A 19,655-nucleotide genomic window follows, 5' to 3' on the forward strand; every position below is an offset into this window, starting at 1 on the left:
TGGATTACTTGTCCAGCAAGATTATCACTATGCTACCATTCCTCTATTGGAGGTGCTGCAATTAACTTTAGTTCATATGGGACAAGGGAGTGGAAAAATCAACAAGAATTTCTAGTCCTTATCACAACCTAGCAAACTGGAGCAAAGACAATTGGATACTGAGTTTTATGCTTTGTAACTGACTTAATTGATTCTCTTATCATATTACAATGTAAGTGTTCTATTCCAGACAGCCAAGCAGTAGAACTGCAGCCCAATCTTTATACACTTAATACACTTTTATTACAGAAATACATATTACAAATTTGCAACTCCAAACTGAAGGATAGTTTCAGTCTGCTGCTTTATATAGGAGCACAAATGAATCCCCAAATAATGCCCACCAATTGAATACAATTAAATACTCAATTATTATACAATTAAACACTTGATCTACCTATATGGCTAGTTTTCTCCTAAAAAATCTTGCAGCACCCAAATGTGTGTTTAGAATAATAAAATGGATGCCCTGCATTGTGACCTTGTGTGTTGAAGAATGCAGTGCGGCTTGTGGGGACCCAATTCATCTTTCAGGGTCAGACAAATTTGAATTTTGGTACCACTTGTCACGGTATAGTGTGACAAAAGGTGCAAGTTGCACAAAAGATAAGTTTAAAAATCATTCTTATCTTCTGTACTTCCTAATGAACTAGAAAAGGCGATTGTTTAAACTTTGGCACAACTACTGCCACCTCTCCACCTCTGCACCCACCCACAGCCATCATCTTGACAGTCTTGGCTGCCAAGATTGCAATACTTTTACTACTAAGATATTAATGATAGGAAATCTGTCAGAAGACTCCTTCCAATCATTTACTTACAAATTGCGTCGACCCAGCCAAATATGATATCATCCTCTTTCATATGCAGTGGACGGACAAATGTTTCCCTGACATATTCTCCTCTCCCACCTGCTCATAGGCTGACAAAGTATGTGATAATTTAGAGAAAAATCCTGTCTGTTGTATAGAATGGGTACATTCATGTTGCCAAATAAATGTGGGACAGTGAGGCAAATTTAATTTGGCCATGTAATTCAATAATCTGAAAAATAGCAACATTCACATTTTATATTTTAACCCCTCCCATATATTTGATAAAATTGCAATTATTTTGTAAATGTAATAAAATATGATTCAGTTAAACTAACAAGTAAAATATGTGTAACAAAAACAGAAAATGCTGGAAAAACTTAGCAGGTCTAACAGCATCTGTGGAGAGAAAGTCAGTGTTAACATTTCAAGTACGTAGGACATTTCTTCAGAGCTAAAGAGAAGTAAAAATGTGCTGAAATTTATACTGTTAAGTAGGGTGGAGCAAGTGAAGCTGGATAGAAAGCCAGCGATAGGAGGAGGCAAAGGAGAGATTGACAAAGATGTCATGGACAAAAGGACAAAGGGGTGTTAATGGTAGTGGTACTGGCTAAAGGATGATGGTGGCATAAGGTCAGAAAGCAAAAAGTGGTTCTAGGGGTAAGCACTTTGGAAAGAACAATATGAGCAAATGTCAGATGGCCCTAGTGGGGGTTGGGTGGGGGGAGGGGACGGTGGTGGGAAAAAAGATTGAAAATAGGATAAAAGGTGGGGATAAAACAATGAATAAAAATGAAAATAAATAAAAATAAAAATAAGTGGATAAAAAATAAAAATGAATATTGAAAAAAGGGGATAAAAAGAGGTGAGGATGGAGGAGAAAGTTCATGTTCTGAAGTTGTTGATCTCAATGTTAAATCTAATCGGAAGATGAGGTGCTGTTCCCCCAGTTTGCATTGGGCTTCACTGGAACGTTGCAGCAGGCTAAGGATAGACATGTGGGCATGAGAGCAGGATGGTGTGTTCAAATAGCTAGCAATAGGAAGGTCTGGGTCATGCTTGCGGACAGACCGAAGGTGTTTCACAAAGTGGTCACCCAGTCTGTGTTTGGTCTCTCCAATGTAGAGGAGACCGCATTGGGAGCAACAAATGCAGTAGACCAAATTGAAGGAGGTGCAAGTGAAGCAGTGCTTCACTTGAAAGGAGAATTTGGGCCCTTGGACGGAGAGGAAGGAGGAGGTAAAGGGGCAGGTGTTGCCTTTTCTGCAATTGTATGGGAAGGTGCCATGGGAGGAGGATAAGATATTGGGAGTGATGGAAGAGTGGACCAAGCTGTCCCGGCGGGAACAGTCCCTATGGAATGCTGATGGGGGGGGGTTGAAGGGAAGATGTGGTGGCATCATGCTGGAGTTGGCGGAAATGGCAGAGTAAAATATATGTCTTACTGTGTACAGTTACTACAGTGAGAACCGATTTCCTAGCAAGCACAACTACATAGTTGTTTTGTAAAAAATGCGCTTAAATAAAGAGTAATCTCATTTACACAAATTCAACAGAATGTATTTACATAGTATGTCACAAATTCTCTGTTCTCATATAATAATTATAAATGAAATTTTAAAAACTCAGTGTTCTGACAAAACTTCAATCCAGTTATGTACAGTGACAGATATCGACTCTGCTGAGAAAGAGTGCTAGGAACCGACCAATGCAAGAACTGTGCCAACCCAAGAAATCTATAAGTACTTTCATGTAAGCTCAACTTATTTCAATCATGGTTGATGTGTGTTCTCTTTCAGAAACCCGATGTTCACATTTGATCTTAATTCACCAGTTGGAGATGTTACCTGGTCACCGTACTCTTCAACTGTGTTTGCAGCAGTTACAACAAATGGAAAGGTAATTATATTTTTTTGCATTATGTAAGGTCTTTCTGAATCTCAAACTCAGTCAATTTTTCAAATTATTATATATTTACTGTGTTAAAGGTGCTATATAAAAACAATTAATTATTTCAGGCTGGTAATTGGGTAAACAGTACTGGAGAACAGAGACATTTTGCTCTGTAATTTCGGCAGCAGAGGCAATCGTTGTGGCATGACATATGGTGAAACACCTTGATCAAATTCTGGATATCCCTGAATTGTTGTAACAATATAAATATCAACCTTCCAGCATCCTGCAATTCGGGGAGAAGAGGTTTCTGACTTAAGACAAATGTGGGCAGTTTCATAACTTTGAATGAAATCTACTGGAAGCTACTCAGATCTACTAAATAATGAGGAGACTTCAATTATTTTCATATAGACTGGGATAATAATAGTACAAAGGCTGGAAGGGAGAAGAATTTCTGAAGTGTGTTCAGTGGAATTTTCTTAATCAGTATATTTCTGGACCAATGAGGAAGAAGGCTTTGCTTGATCTGGTTCTTGAAAATAAGATGGTCAAGTGAAGCAAGTATCAGTAGAAGAACATTTAGGGATTAGTGATCATAGTATCATAAGGTTCAGATTAGCTTTGGAGAAAGACAAGGAGCAAACTTAAATAAAAATACTTAATTGGAGCAGGTTAATTTCAGAAAGTTTCAGACTGGATCTGGCACAGATAAATTGGAATCAGATTTGAAGGCAAAAACTAATCAAATAATGGTGGGTTTTAAAGAGAACTTGGCTCGTGTACAGTCTAGGTGCATTCCCATGTAGAAGAAAGGTACGGCAATTATACCAGTGCAGTCTGGATGGTGGAAGGGATAGAGAGCAAGATGAAGCAGAAAAAGGGGGTATATGACAGATGTTAGGTTGATAATGCAAGTTGTCGTCATTGTCAGTTTCTCAAATCAAAGATAACAGCTGCCAGGTTTCATGATTTTTGTGTCCTCAGGTGACTTAGCAGGCCAATTCTGGACCACAGGTCTTTGGGCAGAGAGGATAAGAGTTGTTTTATGGAAGTGGGGTTCTTAATCCAGGGTTCTGCTCTTTCTCCTTCTGCTGTCATTGCTTCTCCAAAGCAGAGTTTATGCAGTCAGTTTCTGACTGTGTTGTGGCTTGTTGCATGAGGTACCAAATGGTACAGTTTGTGGCAAGTTCCTTCCATGCACCAATGTGTGTGAGAACCAGGCTGAATATAGACAGTTCAGTGCGAAAGCCAAAAGGGAAATAAGAGAGGCAAAGAGATAGTATGAGAATAGATTAGCAGCTAACATAAAAGGGAATTCAAAGTCTTCAATAGGCAACTAAATAGTATACAGGTTGTATGAGGAGGGTGGGGTTATTTAGGGAACAAAAAAAAGACCTACACATGTCTGAGGCACCTAATGATTACTCGCATTTGTCTTTGCCAAGGAAGAAGTTACTGCCTGCATCACAATAAAAGTGAAGGCAGTTGAGAGATTGGATATGTTAAAAATTGAGAATGAGGAGGTCGTGAAAAGGCTGTTTGTATTTCACATGGACAAGTCAACAGGTCCAGACAGGGTTCATCCTAGATTGTTGAAGGAAGTAACGGCGGAAATTGGAAGGTACTGGCCATAAACTTCCAACCCTTTAAGATACAGGGATAATGCTAGAAGGATTGGTGAATTGCAATTGTTACACCCTTCAAAAAAGAATGCAAGGGTAATGCCAGCAACTACAGGCCAGGCAGTTTAATCTTCGTGGTGTGAAAGCTTTTTGAAACAATAATCCAGGACAAAATTAACAGTCAACACAAAACAAAAGCAAAACACTACAGATGCTGGAAATCTGAAATAAAAACAGAAAAGGCTGGAATACTCAGCAGATCAGACAGCAAGTGTGGAGAGAGAAATAGAGTTAACATTTTATTAGGACTATCACAGTGACACGGTCACTTGGACAAGTGAGGATTAATTAAGAGAAATCAGCACAAATTTGTTGAAGGGAAATTGTGTTTCTTGATCTTGATTAAGTTTTTTGGTGAGGTAATAAAGACGGTTGATGAGGGCAGTGTGACTGATGTGGTGTACTACATGGACTTCCAAAAGGCATTTAATAAAGTGCCACCTGAAGGGCGATCTAATAAAGTTTGTTAAAATTATGAAAGGTTTTAATAGAACAGATACATAGAGAATGTTTCCACTTTGGAAAGCATAATTAGATAAATATAAGATAGTCACCAAGAAACCCAATAGAAAATTCAGAAGAAACTTCTTTACCCAAAGGGTAGTGAAAATGTTGAACTCACTACCACAGGTAGTGGTTGAAACAAGTAGTACTGATGCATTTAAGAGGAAGCTGAATAAGATATGAGGGAGAAGGGAATGAGGGCTATGATGTATAAAAGTTTGTTTTCTGTCAAAAAAAAAGGAAATGTCATGGTAATAGCTGATTGTGGTAGTGGACTCCAGAATTAGATACATATACAGTACTCTGTACTCGGAATGGTGTCACCTGACCTGGGAGTTAAAAGTCAAATAACACATGTTGGAGCCTGTCTTGATAGAATTCAGCTACTGCAGATATATGTTTATGTTTGGAAAATGTGTTATCAATAAAGTTAGCTCAGCTACAATGTCGACAGCCTGTCTACATCATTGAAACAAAAGACAAGACAAACAAGGAGAGGCAACATAAAGTAAAGGTTACAATTCTGAAGAAGATGCAAGAGTAGAGATCTGAGGGAATATGTGTAAACGCTATTGAAAGTGGTTAAAAAAAACAGGATCCTGGGCTTTATAAATAGAGGCATAGAATATGAAAGCAAGGGCGTTATTGTGATCTTTTATAAAACATTGGTTTGGCCATAACTGGAGTAATGTGTCCAATTCTGCTATAACACTTTAGGGAAGATGTGAATGCCTTAGAGACGATGCAGAAAAGCTTTAAAAAAGTGGTGTTAAGGACTACAGTACATGGATAGATTGGAGAAGCTGGGGCTGTTCTTCGACCAGAGAAGATTGAAAGGAGATTTGATAGCGGTGTTCAAAATCATAAAGGGTCAAGACAGAGTAAATAGAGAGAAACTGTTTCCATTGGTGGAGGCGTTTAGAATCAGAGGACACAGATTTAACGTGATTAGCAAAAGAACCAAAGGCGATATAACGGAAAACTTTTTTACAAAGAGAGTGGCTATGATTTGCCTGAAAGAGTGTTGGAGGCAGGTTCAATATTGGCTTTCTAAAGGGAATTAGATAAGTACTTGAAGAGGAAAAGAAAATTCAGGGCGCCGGTAAAGAGCAGGGGATTGGAATTATTTATATTGCTCTTGCAGGGACTTGACAGGCTGAATAACTTCTTTACTCTAACCATTCTATGGTTCTATGAAACTAAATTGAGAACGTCAAACCTTATTTCAGTTACACTGTAACCTAAATGCTTGGGACCAAATCATTTCTGGATTTTGGAATTTTCTGGGTTATAGAATGATATTAGAATCCTAACCACGAGTTAGCAAACACCACAGATATAAATATTTACCTAAAGCATATGGTGTGAAACCATGTTTTATGGGAAAAATGACTTTATGAATTTACTGGCTGGATGTAACTAATTGAATTTTTAGAAAGACCAAAGCCACATTCCAGTGACTTGAAATCACAGTCAAAGTATCTTTTATATTCCAAGGCCATTAAGCAGAGCCAGCTTATCTGCAAAGCCTCACAAGGAACAATTGCCTTGAAGGAGTATGAATGGCAGACATTTCCTACCCGTTAGCCATGCATGCAGATAATCACCTAGGTATTCAACTGGGTGGAGACAAACTGTTAGACATAATCACTTAGACAATGGGACTCTGGCTGTGAAAGGAATTTGCTGAGACACCATCTAACCATCTAAGCCTTGCAACTATACACTAGCCATGACCATATTAGGGTCACTGGGTAATTGGAGAGAGAGGGTCATGCGATAAGCCAGCTTGTAACTAAATGAGGCGTATCTTAGTTGTATCAATTAGGTAAAGTGAAATTTACTTTTTTATTTGAAATATCCTTCACCTGTTAGCTAATGTTTGAATTATGTTGATTTCATTGGTCTATAGTAAAAATTATCAAAAGATAAATCTTGTTCAATGTATTCCTTAACATTTTTCTTTGTGGTGTGGGGATTCCTTTCTTTTTTAAATGTTGTCAATTTCAGCAGGGATCGTAACAGCTGCTGGGATTTTTGGAGCCATTTTCTAGCTGTTTTGCCTGAGTTTTAGCAGTTTTTCAGAGTACAAGAGCTTATGGAGAGCTAACATTTAGTTGTAGATGCAGACATTACACCACATCAGGGAGGGGGAAGTTACTTGAACACTTTTCTCCAGGAGGCAATCACACCCCTCAGATTAGGGATTCAAGTTTGGTCTGTGATCAGGCACAGGAGGGTGTGATTGCAGGTGAGGCAAGTATGGGGACACAGAGGGTAGCGTTCGAGGAGCTTCGGCCCCTGAAATTGTCCAACAGTTACAAAGTTCTTGCAAGCTGTGTGGATGAGAGTGGGGACTGCAGGGAGGATGAACGAACTGACCATGGTCTCGTGGTACAGGGAGCCATTCAAGTGGGGGAAAGAAATATGAACGCAGTAGGGTAGGGGACAGTATAATTGGGGGGGATAGATACTGGTCTCTGCAGCCGTGAGCGTGAGTCCCAAAGGCTGTGTTGCCTGCCCAGTGCCAGGATTAAGGACCTCTCCTCAGAGCTGGAGAAGAATTTGGAGTGGGAGGGGAGGGATCCAGTTGTCGTCGTCCACGTTGGTACCAACATCACTGATAGGACTAGAAAGGAGGTTCTGCTGAAAGAATTTGAACGGTTAGGAGCTAAGTTAAACAGCAGAACCGTCAAGGTAATAATCTTGCGATTATACCTGAGCCACAGGCAAACTGGCGTAGGATAAATAAAATCAAGGAGTTAAATGTGGGGCTCAAAGATTGGTGTGGGAGGAATGGGTTTCAGTTCTTGGGGCACTGGCATCAGTACTGGGGTAGAAGGGAGCTGTTCCGGTGAGACGGGCTTCACTTGAACCGTGCTGGGACCAGTGTCCTGGAGAACCGAATAACTAGGGCTGTAGAGAGGGCTTTAATAGAAGGGGGTGGCATTCTGGAAAGGGGATACTTAGGCTTAAAAGCAAAAGGATATGGCAGCATTGCAGGGCAGCAATTTGGATAATGATATCCAGAGTGTGACAGGAAGGGACAGAGTGTACAAACATTAAAAAACAGCAGCAAATAGGGTTAAAGGGGGGAAAAATGGTATAAAGGCAAAATTAATAGCTCTACTTAAATGCACATAGTTTTCAGAACAAAATAAATGAATTAACGGCACAAATCGAGGTTAATGGTTATGATCATATAGCCATTATGAAGACATGGTTACAAGGAGATCAAAGCTTGGAACTAAATATTCCGGGGTATGTGACTTTTTGAAAGGGCAGGCAGAAAGGAAAGGGTGGTTGGGTAGCTTGATGGAATAACTACAATAGTAAGCAATGATCTTGGATCGGAAAATGTTGAATCCATATGGTCGGAGGTGAGAAATAACAAGGGGAAAAAGACACTGGTGGGAATAGTCTATAGGCCAGAGGAGATAATGAGGGCATATAAAAAAGGTAGTACATTAATCAGGGGTGACTTTAATCTTGATTTAGATTGGGAAGATCAAATTGGCAGAGGTGGCCACAAGCAATAATGCATAGAGTGTATTCGGGGCAGTTTCTTAGAATAACATGTTGTGGCTCCATCCAGAGATCAGGCTATTTTGGATCTGGTAATGTGTAATGAGACAGGTTTAATAAATGATCTCAGAGTAAAAGATCCCCTAGGAAACAGTGACCATAACATGGTAGAATTAAGCATTCATTTTGAGAGTGAGAAACATGGATCGGAAACAACTGTGCTAAACTTAAATAAGGGTAATTACAAAGGAATGAGGGCAGAGTTGGCTGGAGTGGACTGGGAAAGGAGTTCTACAGAAAATACCATTGAAGAACAATGGCAGACGTTTAAGAAAATAGTTCATGACTCACAACAAAGATATACCCCAGTGAGGATGAAGGATTCTAGGAAAGGGTTAACCAGGGAAGATAAGGATAATATCAAATTGAAAAAAAAGCATAGAATGTGGCAAAGATTATTGGTAAGCCAGAGGATTGGGAAAGTTTTAAAAACCAACAAAAGATGACCAAACAAATGATAAAGAGGGAGAAAATAAACTTTGAGGGTAAACTAGCAAGTAATATAAAAACAGACTGTAAGAGCTTCTTTAACTATATAAAAAGGAAGAGAGAGGCCTAAGTGAACATAGGTCCCTTAGAGAATGAGGCTGGAGAAATAATAATGGGGAACTAGGAAATGGCAGATGAGTTGAATAAATACTTTGCACCTGTCTTCACGGTAGAAGACACTATAGCAGTTCAAAAATACTAAATAATCAAGAGGCAAAAGGCGGGGAGGAAATAAATACAATAACTATCACGAGAGAAAAAGTTTTTAGGGAAACTAAGGGGGCTAAAGGCTGAAGTTCCCTGGACCTCATGGGTTGCATCCTAGGATGTTAAAGGACGTAGCTACAGAGATAGTGGATGCACATTCCAAGAATCCTTAGATTCTGGAAAATTCCCAGGAGGTTGGAAAACTGCCAATGTAACACCCTTATTCAAAAAGGGAGGGAGACAAAAAATATGTAACTATAGACCAGTTAGCTTAACATCTGTCATTGAGAAAATGTTAGAATCTATTATAAAAGATGTAGTAACAGAGCATTTAGAAATACATAATATAATCAAGAAGAGTCAGCATGGCTTCATGAAGGGGAAATCAAGCCTGACAAATTTATTAGAATTCTTTAAGTAGGTAGCAAGCAAGATAGATAAAGGGGAACCAGTAGATGTAACATATTTAGATTTCTAAAAGGCGTTTGATAAGATACCGCACATAAGGCTACTTAATAAGATAAGGGACCATGGTATTGGGGTATTATATTAGCATGGATAGAGGACTGACTAACTAATAGAAGGCAGAGAGTTGGGTTAAGGGGGGCTTTCTCAGGGTGGCAACCTGTAACTAGTGGAGTTCCACAGGGATCAGTGCTGGGGCCACAATTATTTACAATATATCTTGATGACTTGGATGAGGGAAGTGAATGCACTATCACCAAGTTTGCGGATGACACAAAAATAGATGGGAAGGCAAGTGGTGAGGATGACACAAAGTGTCGACAGAGGGATATAGACAGGCTAAGTGAGTGGGCAAAAACTTGGCAGATGGAATATAATGTGGGAAAATGTGAGGTTATGCACTTTGGCAGGAAACTTGAAAAACTGAATAATAATTAAATGGAGAAAGACTGCAGAAAGCTGCAGCACCGAGGGATTTGGGGGTCCTTGTGCATGAATCACAAAAAGCTAACATACAAGTTCAGCAGGTGATAGGTAAGGCAAATTGAATGTTGGCCTTTATTTCAAACGGAATGAGGTATAAAAATAGGGAAGTCTTGCTAAAACTATACAAGGCACTAGTTAGACCACACCTAGAATGCTGTAAACAGTTTTGGTCCCCTTATCTAAGGCAAGTTATACTGGCATTGGAAATGGTCCAGAGAAGGTTCACTAGGTTGATCCCGGTATGGAGGGATTTTCTTATGAGGAGAGGCTGAGTAGCCTGTACTAATTGGAGTTTAGAAGAATGAGAGGTGACCTTATTGAAACATATAAAATTCTTAGGGGGCTTGACAGGGTAAATCCTGAGAGGTTGTTTCCCCTTGTGGGGAGAGTCTAGGACCACAGGCCATAAGCTCAGAGCAAGGGGTCGCCCATTTAAGACAGAGATGAGGAGGAACGTCTTCTCTGAAAGGGTAGTGAATCTGTGGAATTCTTTACTGCACAGGGCTATAGAAACTGTGTCAGTAAGTATATTCAAGGCTGCGATAGACAGATTTTTAATCAGTAAGGGAATTGAGGGTTGTGGGGAAAAGGCAGGAACGTGGAATTGAGGATTATCATATCAGCCATGATCTCATTCATTGGCGGAGCAGACTCGATGGACCGAATGGCCCACTTCTGCTCCTACGTCCTATGGTCTTATGGTTTCTGCTAGATTTGTACTCGGACCTGCACACCATCGCTCTCGCTATGGGTGCGTTCCAGCAATGGCTAGGCAGGCGTTGGACAGGGCACCTTGACCTCCCTCCAGGTGCTCATTCTTCTCAAGGAGTCAAGGATCGGCCCTCGGGCACCCAAAGGGAGGAGGAGTGCCAGCCAGCTAGTCAGGACACTTCAAGGGTGCTCTACCACTCCAAATCCACTCTGCCTGTGACCCCATCAACTCCAGGTCAGGTCGAGCAGCATGCCCCTGCCCCAGAGGAGGAGACTCAAAGCAGCTGGGGCTATCCAGGCTTTGGGCCTCCAGAGAATACCCACCAAAGTCACCTCAAGCAACAGGGCAGAGCAGTCAGCAGGCTGCCTTCACTTATGCTCTGGATGTCGTTGCTCCGCCTCGATATAGAGGTACCTCCTATGTTTATTACACCATTACATTACAGGATGTATGCATTAACTTAATATATATACAAATCCATCGTATCAACAGAAATCGTTTCAGTTCAGTGGCCAGGCTTTAAATGTCCAATTTTCCCTTTAAGCTTCAACTCTCGATAATGCATCTGCAATCAGACCTTCTCATCCAGCATCTTTGTATCATCTGTAGATTAAATGGTTGCAGTAATAAACTGAATCTGAATAGACTTGCACTTCTGTCTCAAAATATGTCCAGAAACTTTGAAGGATTGTGGTCTGTATAAACATTTGTTTGATGAATTGTTTGCAACATAAATCTCAAAATGCTACAATGCTAACACCAAACCCAAAATCTCCTTTTCGATCATTGAATATCTTCTCTGTTGTACATTCAACTTTCTTGAAAAATACACTATCAGTTTTTCAATTCCATTTTCATCTTCCTGTAACAGTACAGCCCCAATGCCTATATCGCCTGCATCAATGGCCAACATAAATTGCTTGGTGTAATCGTGTACCGACAAAACTGGTGTTGTAGTTAATACTGTTTTCAGACTGTCAAATGCCTTCTGATACCCCTGTGTCCATTGAAGCTTCTTATTCTTTTTTAATAATTCAGTCAATGGAGCAACCACACTGCTAAAATTTGGTACAAATTTCCGGTAAAACCCATTCATAGCCAGAAATATCAAAACTTCTTGTTTTGTTGTAGGCACTGGGAAATCCATGATAGCCTTGATTTTCAAATCTCTTGGACCCACCTTACCATGTCCACTGGCATGGCCTAGATATGTAACTTGCGCTTTTTCAAATTCACTTTTAGCCAAGTTCATCACCAAATTAGCTTCTTGTATTCAAGTAAATAATTCTTCCAGATGTTGTAAATGCTCCTCCTATGCCTGACTGAAAAAATTCTAGTCGCCAATATAAACAGTGCAATTGCCCAGATCTGCAATTACTTTTGTTTGTCAGTCTTTGAAACGTTGCAGGTACATTTTTCATACCAAATGGCATGACTTTAAACTGATATAGTCCATTTGGTGTCACAAAAAGCCAATATCTCCTTTGCTCTTTCCAACAACGGTACTTGCTAATATCCTTTTAGCAAGTCAACCTTTGTGATAAGTTTTCATTGTCCCACTTTCTCTTTGCAATCTTCCAACTGTGGTATAGGATATGAATCCACTTTTGTCACTGCATTCACCTTTCTATAGTCCACACACAATCTTTGTGTTCCGTTCAGTTTTGGTACCAGCAGAATAGGCGAACTCCGGTTACTGCAACTAGACTCAATGATATCATTTTGAAGCACGGATTCAATTTTTTTTCTGTACTTGTGATAACTTTGCCAGATTTAATCTATAAGGATGTTGCCTAACCGAAGATTAAAATTCTACAGACACATCATGTAGAGCTAAATTTGTCCTCCTCAACTTATTTCCACAAATAGATTTGTGTGACTGAAAGATTCTCCAAATTGCTTTGACACTTGTCAGGAGGTTAATTCAATATTACATCTAAATTTTCAAGTACCCCTTCATTATCCAATTTGAATAGAGGAAAATCAATTTCAGAATCCTGCATTTCTACCTCTTCCTCTTCATCTACCACCACTAACACCTCCTTTCTATCCTCCTCCCTATCAAAGTACTTTTTAAGCATATTTACATAACACACCCTCTGATTCTTTCTTCTTTCTGGAGTATTTGTTAAATAATCTACTTCACTCAATTTCTTTTCAATCCTGTAAGGCCCACTAAACCTTTCCTTTAATGAATCAGGCAGTACTGTTAACAGACTTAGCACTTTCTCCCCAGCAACAAAACTATGAGCTATAGCTTTTCTGTCCGCCTTCACATTCACCACTTGCTGTGATACCTTTAAATGTTTCCTAGCTAACTCACATTCTCTGTCCAATCTTTCTTTGAAGTTTGATATGTAATACAGGGGAATAGTTTCTGAATTTTGACCCACCAATTTCTCATGAATCAATTTCAGTGATCCCCTTACCTCACGACCATAAACGAGTTCAAAAGGACTAAAACCAGTCGATGTGTTAGGAACGTCTCTAATAGCAAATAACAGGAATGGAATTCCCCTATCCTAATCCTGTGAATAATCCTGACCTTACGCCTTCATCATAGTTTTTAGAGTTTGATGCCATCTTTCCAAAACCCCTTGTGACTCTGGATGATAAGCTGTTGACTTAAACTGTTTTATCTCCAAACTGTTCATTACTTCCTTAAACAGCTGTGACATGAAATTTGAACCCCAATGTGATTGTATTTCCTTAGGTAAACCATACCTTGTAAAAAATTTAATTAACTCTTCCACAATTTTCTTTGTGGTAATAATTCTCAAAGGTATCCCTTCAGGAAACCTGGTAGACACATCCATTATTGTCAGTAAATACTGATTTTCACTTTTAGACTTAGGGAGGGGTCCTACACCATCAATCATAACCCTAGTAAAAGGTTTCTCAAATGCTGGAATGGGAATTAAAGGTGCTGGCTTAATCACTGCTTGTGGTTTCCCTAACACCCGACATGTGTGACACGTTCTACAGAATTTGACTACATCCCTGTGCAATCCAGGCCAATAAAAATGTTTTTGTATTTTATATTATTTTTCGAATTCATAAATGTCCCCCCATTGGAATTTCATGAACGGTTCTCAGAACCACATTTCTATATCCAAATGGTATTACAATCTGATACACCTCCCTCCAGCTTTCTTTTGCTGAAACATGATACGACCACCATTTTTGCTTTAAAACGTTACGCTTAGGGTAATTCTGGAATACATTTTGCCTCTGTTTCTGAGTAAGCTGAATCATATAACTGATTTATTCGCGAATCCTTTTTCTGCACTCCACTAACTGCCTTGAGTTAAACACTTTGGATGAATTGACCTCTGTTCTTTCCTCCTGAACAATGTTATCAAACACAATGCCACTTCCACACCTTCTCCTTGCCTTTGAACTTCATGTTCTTCTTGTTTCAGCCTATGAGCCTGTGATCTTGTTATCACACAATCTGGAAACAATCCAGGAGCCACCTTCTGCAATCCTTCTGTTGATGACACCTCTACAGGCTGCTCAATCACCCTAGGCATCATCCACATCTGTGACCCAGCTATATCATTACCCAAAATAAATTGAACTCCTGCAATGGGCAATTTTCCCACTACTCCAACAATCACCTCACCTGTTTTTCCACTTTTTAAATTCATCTTCCATGAGGGAATAGGTTTAGCATCTCCATGAGCCCCACTTATTATCACTTGATCCTGCAATACTCCCTCGGAACAACAAATGTCACTATCCCACAACATTAAAGATTGACCAGCCCCTGCGTCTCTTAAAATATTAACACGTGGAAAGAATTACCCTTCACACACAAAATCGTTAAACATTTCTGCAACCTGCTCCTCAGAATTCTCTTGGATAAATTGTGAACACATTCCCACTTCTTTACCTATCACTGATTCTTCCTGTTTTATCTGTACACAAACCACTATTTTTTCCAGTACCTGAACCTCAGAAAACACAGTACTTTTACTTCCAGAACTTTTCTGCACCCCAACAATCCCAACAAATTTTACCTGCAATTTCCAACATACTGGGCAGAATCTTGCCCTTGTCAGGCAAGCTCGGCAGGGGTGGTTGGGAAGCCGACCGCCTCCCACGATTGGGGCCGGACCGCGATTTCACGCTGGTGAGCCAATTAAGGCTTGCACAGCATGAAACGCAAACTTTAGCGTTCAGCACTGCCTGTGCGAGCGGTGATGGGAGTGCGAGTGGGGTGAGTGCAAATTTCGCGCATGCGCCTGGGTGCGCCCATGCAAATCTCCCTGAGGCGCAGAGCTGCTTCAGGGAGATGAACAGATTTCAAAAAAGAATAAAGATTTTATAAATGGTATAAAACACATCCCCTCATGTGACTCTGTCACATGAGCAGGGGCATGTTATTAATGAAAAATTAAAGTTTTTATTTTATTTTTTATTTGCTTTTGGAAACCTCATCCCGCCCGTGGATAAGGTTTCCAAAAAAGTCCAAAGGTCGCTTGGCCTTTTTGCCTGCCTGCCATCCATATGGTTGGATGGGCAGTGAAAAATTTCTTTTAATTAACTTTTTAAAGGCCTTGATAGGCCTTTTAATTGTCAGCGGGTATGCTGCCAACTTCGGCACGCGCTCACCAATCGAAATATCGCGCAAGTGCTCAATGACATCTGGACACTCGGCTGACATTATTGCGTGTCATTGTACACTCATTCGGGTCAGGCGTGCACCCACCTGCCGAGCTAAAATTTTGCCCACTGACTTCATATGTCCAACCCTATTACAATAAAAGCACCTCAATTTTCAAATGTCACTTCCACCTTCAACACCTTCCTTTTTAATCTGAGAAAAAACTACCAGGTAATTTCCACCTACACTTCCCCTTCCCTGACTTCCTTTCACCTTCCTTTCACCTTCCCACTTTCTATCCTTTTCTGATTTAAAAGGGTGACGAAGAAAAGGTTTAGCTTTATGAACTAACTCATTATCATCAGTTATCTCTGCTGCTTGTCTTCCCATTTTAACCCTCCACATGAGTTCTCACTACCGAAGGAATTAAATCTTTAAATTATTCTAAAAGAATTACTTTCTAAGAGCTGCATATGTTATCTCTATCCTTAATGCAGGTCAAAATTACTTTGTTTTACTCTCTCAAACTCAATATAAGTTTGCCCAGGCTGCTTTCTCATATTTCTAAATTTCTGCCTGTATGCCTCAGCAACCAACACATATGCCTTTTTACGACATCATAGTTCACCAGCATTTCTTCTGACAGTGAAGCATAAACCTCAAGTGCTCTACCCACCAATCTGGATTGTAACAATGCCTGCCCCTTACACATAACCTCATCACCTTTATACAGATTTCTCCCTTTTCAATGTAAATTCCATTGTTTCAATATGTCTTTTCAACTCTACTTTTCTAATAATAAAAATCTATCATAGTACTAATTTTATCAGTAAGCTTTGGGAAAAAATAAACACACTGTTTGTCTTGGCCTCAGTTGACTAGGTGTAACACCTTACCACCTCTCTGAAATTCAGTACTCTAATTTATCTAAAAATGCGGATCCTCCCTTTCGACCTCACATTCTAAAACTCCAGCCATGTTTACGTATTTAACATTTCAAACCAACTTCTCTTCTTGACATATCAAAGCCTTCACACCAGCTTTCTCTAATTCAATTAAGTCTCCCTCACACAAACACACACACACACTCTCACAGAATTTGAACTTTACTATAAATTCCAATAACATTATGAAAATTATTATATCTTCCTGACAGCAACTGTGCCAGTCCCAAGTGAGAAGCCTTTGTGTCAAGCTGATGGTAACTCATCACATGTTTATGTGTCTAAAGATATTGCTGGGGTGAAGGAATAGTGAATATTAGAATCATCTTCTTGTGTTTGTGTGGAGCTTTTTCCAACATTTATGTCTGGTGCAATATAGCTCACTTTTCTTATTTAATAAATATTTTATTCTTTGTATTAAAAGTTCATTAGCAGACCCCTCTGAATTTGCTTAGTAACTTTCCTCCACAGTTTCTAAAAAGAAAAGTTAGGAACTACCAGATTTCACTCTAGGATCTGGCTTGTCCAGCAGTAACATCGGCTGGGATTGTAACAGTACAAAATGAACCACCCCCCAATTATCTCCCATCTTGTTCCCCAGTTCCATTAAGTCTCACTCAATCTCGTGACAGTGAATCCTCTTTAGTCCCGCATTTGAGACATGAACAGAGGCACTTCCTATATGAAAATGATGGCTGGATAATACACATATAACCCTTGCACCTCAGGAAGACATTACTTGATTTAAGGAGAATTGTTCATCAAAGTTAGTGATCATCCTGATGCTATCGCAATGAAATCTGTAGCCTGTGGATGTTAAAAGTATTCGTTGTGACCAAGGTTAGAGACTTTTCACCCAAGTGCATTTTGCAAAGGTGCTTATCTTATGAGTTTTTGGGAAAAGTAGTATTCATTGTCAAGAGCCATAACCTTTCATGCATCCCTGCAGCATTTTCATCTCAGCATTTAAGGCTGAGCGTTATTATTCCTTTATTAATTTCCACTCTCCCCGTGGATAACATGGAGCAATGCAAGTTGGTCCCACTCGGTGACATTTGACATTTCTGCAAAAGGGGAATGAGTATGTGATGTCAGAGGTATGTGCTTATCCTGATGAACCCACCTACTTGCCTGTGAGGATCTTACTTTGCTCCTGAACGGCTGCCTAGCGGTACTTCATGGGATCCCTCTGTGAATTCATAGAACTCAACTTGAGATGGAATTCATTGCATGACTGTGTACTCATTGACTTGGGGTTCATAGAAAGGATTGGCATTTGTGAGATGAACAATGTCAAGGACTATTATGCTGATGAAAGCAATGCTCTGGCACATCCCCTGAGTGCTCAGCTGAAGGGAATAAGTTATTATTGACTGCTGTGTCAAAGCTGATTGGGCCCCGTCCCTCCCAAACGCCAAGGCTATGCAGGACATAAACTTGGCAGGCTTCCTACGAATGCAGGGTAATCAGTGTTTGTCAATGATCCAACTATGGTCTTGCTGAACCACGCCCTATGAAGACAATGCTAACATAACTCACAACTTTGGGTGCATGCTATCACATAACAGATCACTGCATGCTAATATCCTATGTCATCTTGGGGCTTAGCATCAAGTTGAGGCATCTGCATTAATCATGGGATGGTGCTGACAGATGTAGCTCCCTTTTGAGACAGTCAAGCGCTAGCCATTGAAAAATGTGTTTTGTGTAAGAGCTGCCTTGCCAAGTTGTGGTCATACTTCCATAAGTGCATCTATATGTGCAATGGCATTTCTGCCTCTTGAAGGATGTCATGGCCACTGACTTCATGCTGCCATGGTTGTAAGGACTGCACTATGTAGTTGCTTAAGGATGTTTGGTAGTGGAGTGCTTAACACATCCCACAGTGGCCACATATTCCCTAGGCTACTGAGTCTTCCAAGGATGACCCCATTGTTAAGGGTATTGGCAAATGGTGAAATTTGAATTCAATAAAATAACTGGAATTAAGAGTCTAATGATGACCATGAAACTGTGTCAATTGTCATAAAAACTCATCTGATTTACTAATATCCCTTAGGGAAGAAAATCTGCCGTCATTACCTGGTCTGACCTACATGTGACTCCAGACCCACAGAAATGTAACTTACTCTTAAACTACCCACTGAAATGGCCTAGCAAGCCACTCAGTTGTATCAAACCGCTAAAAACAATTCAATAAGGAATGAAACAGGGCGGACAATCTGGAATCGATCTAGGCACCGTAAACATCAACAGCAAAGTCGGCCCTGTCGACCCTGAAAATTTCTCCTTATTAACAGCTGGGGGCTTGTTCCAAAATTGAGAGAGCTGTCTCATAGACCTGTCAAGCAGTAGCCTTACAGAACTGGCTGAGTCCTAAAAGACATAGCTGCTAGCCTGGGCCTGCGGCAGGTGGTGATGGAGGGGAAAACATACTTGACCTCATCCTCACCAACCTGCCTGCCGCAGACGCATCTGCCCATGACAGTATCAGTGAGAGTGACCACCGTACTGTCCTAGTGGAGACAGGGAGTCCTGCCTTTACATTGAGGACACCCTCCGTTGTGTTGTGTGGCACCATCACTGTGCTAAATGGGATGGATTTTAAACAGATCTAGCAATTCAAGACTGAGCAACCATGAGGCACTGTGGGCCAGCAACAGCAGCAGAACTGTACTCGACCACAATCTATAACCTCATGGCTTGGCATATCCCCCACTCTACCATTACCACCAAGCCAGAGGATCAACCCTGGTTCAATGAAGAGTGCAGGAGGGCATGCCAGGAGCAGTACCAGGCATACCTAAAAATGAGGTGTCAACCTGGTGAAGCTACAACACAGGACTACATGCGTGCCAAACAGCATAAGCAGCAAGCAATAGCCAGAACTAAGCGATTCCATAAAAACAGATCAGATCCAAGATCTAGCAGCACAAGACTGGGCAACCGTGAGGCACTCTGGGCCATCAGCAGCAGCAGAAGCTCTGCAGTCCTGCCAGATCCAGTTGTGAATGGTGGTGGACAATTAAACAGCTCACAGGAGGAGGAGGCTCCAAAAACATCCCTATCGTCAATGTTGGGGGAGCCCAGCACATCAGTGCAAAAGATAAGGTTGAAGCATTTGCAACAATCTTCAGCCAGAAGTGCCGAGTGGGTGATTCATGTCAGCCTCCCCCAGAGAAGACTTGTGCTCCAGAACTTTCTGCAGCCCCTAGCCAAGTTGTT

At 40.5% G+C, this 19,655-nt stretch overlaps 1 protein-coding gene across 1 annotated transcript in view; it reads left to right on the plus strand.

Moving 5' to 3' along the window:
• dnai1.2 (dynein, axonemal, intermediate chain 1, paralog 2) overlaps positions 1–19,655 on the plus strand; it is a 332,040-nt gene that overhangs the window by 215,306 nt on the left and 97,079 nt on the right. Inside the window, exon 18 of the mRNA XM_078538947.1 lies at positions 2,651–2,750. Within this exon, the coding sequence (XP_078395073.1) occupies positions 2,651–2,750 (100 nt within the window). The remainder of the gene's footprint in view (positions 1–2,650; positions 2,751–19,655) is intronic.

The sequence above is a fragment of the Cetorhinus maximus genome, chromosome 1, assembly GCF_964194155.1.
Source record: "Cetorhinus maximus chromosome 1, sCetMax3.hap1.1, whole genome shotgun sequence".
Taxonomy (NCBI): domain Eukaryota; kingdom Metazoa; phylum Chordata; class Chondrichthyes; order Lamniformes; family Cetorhinidae; genus Cetorhinus; species Cetorhinus maximus.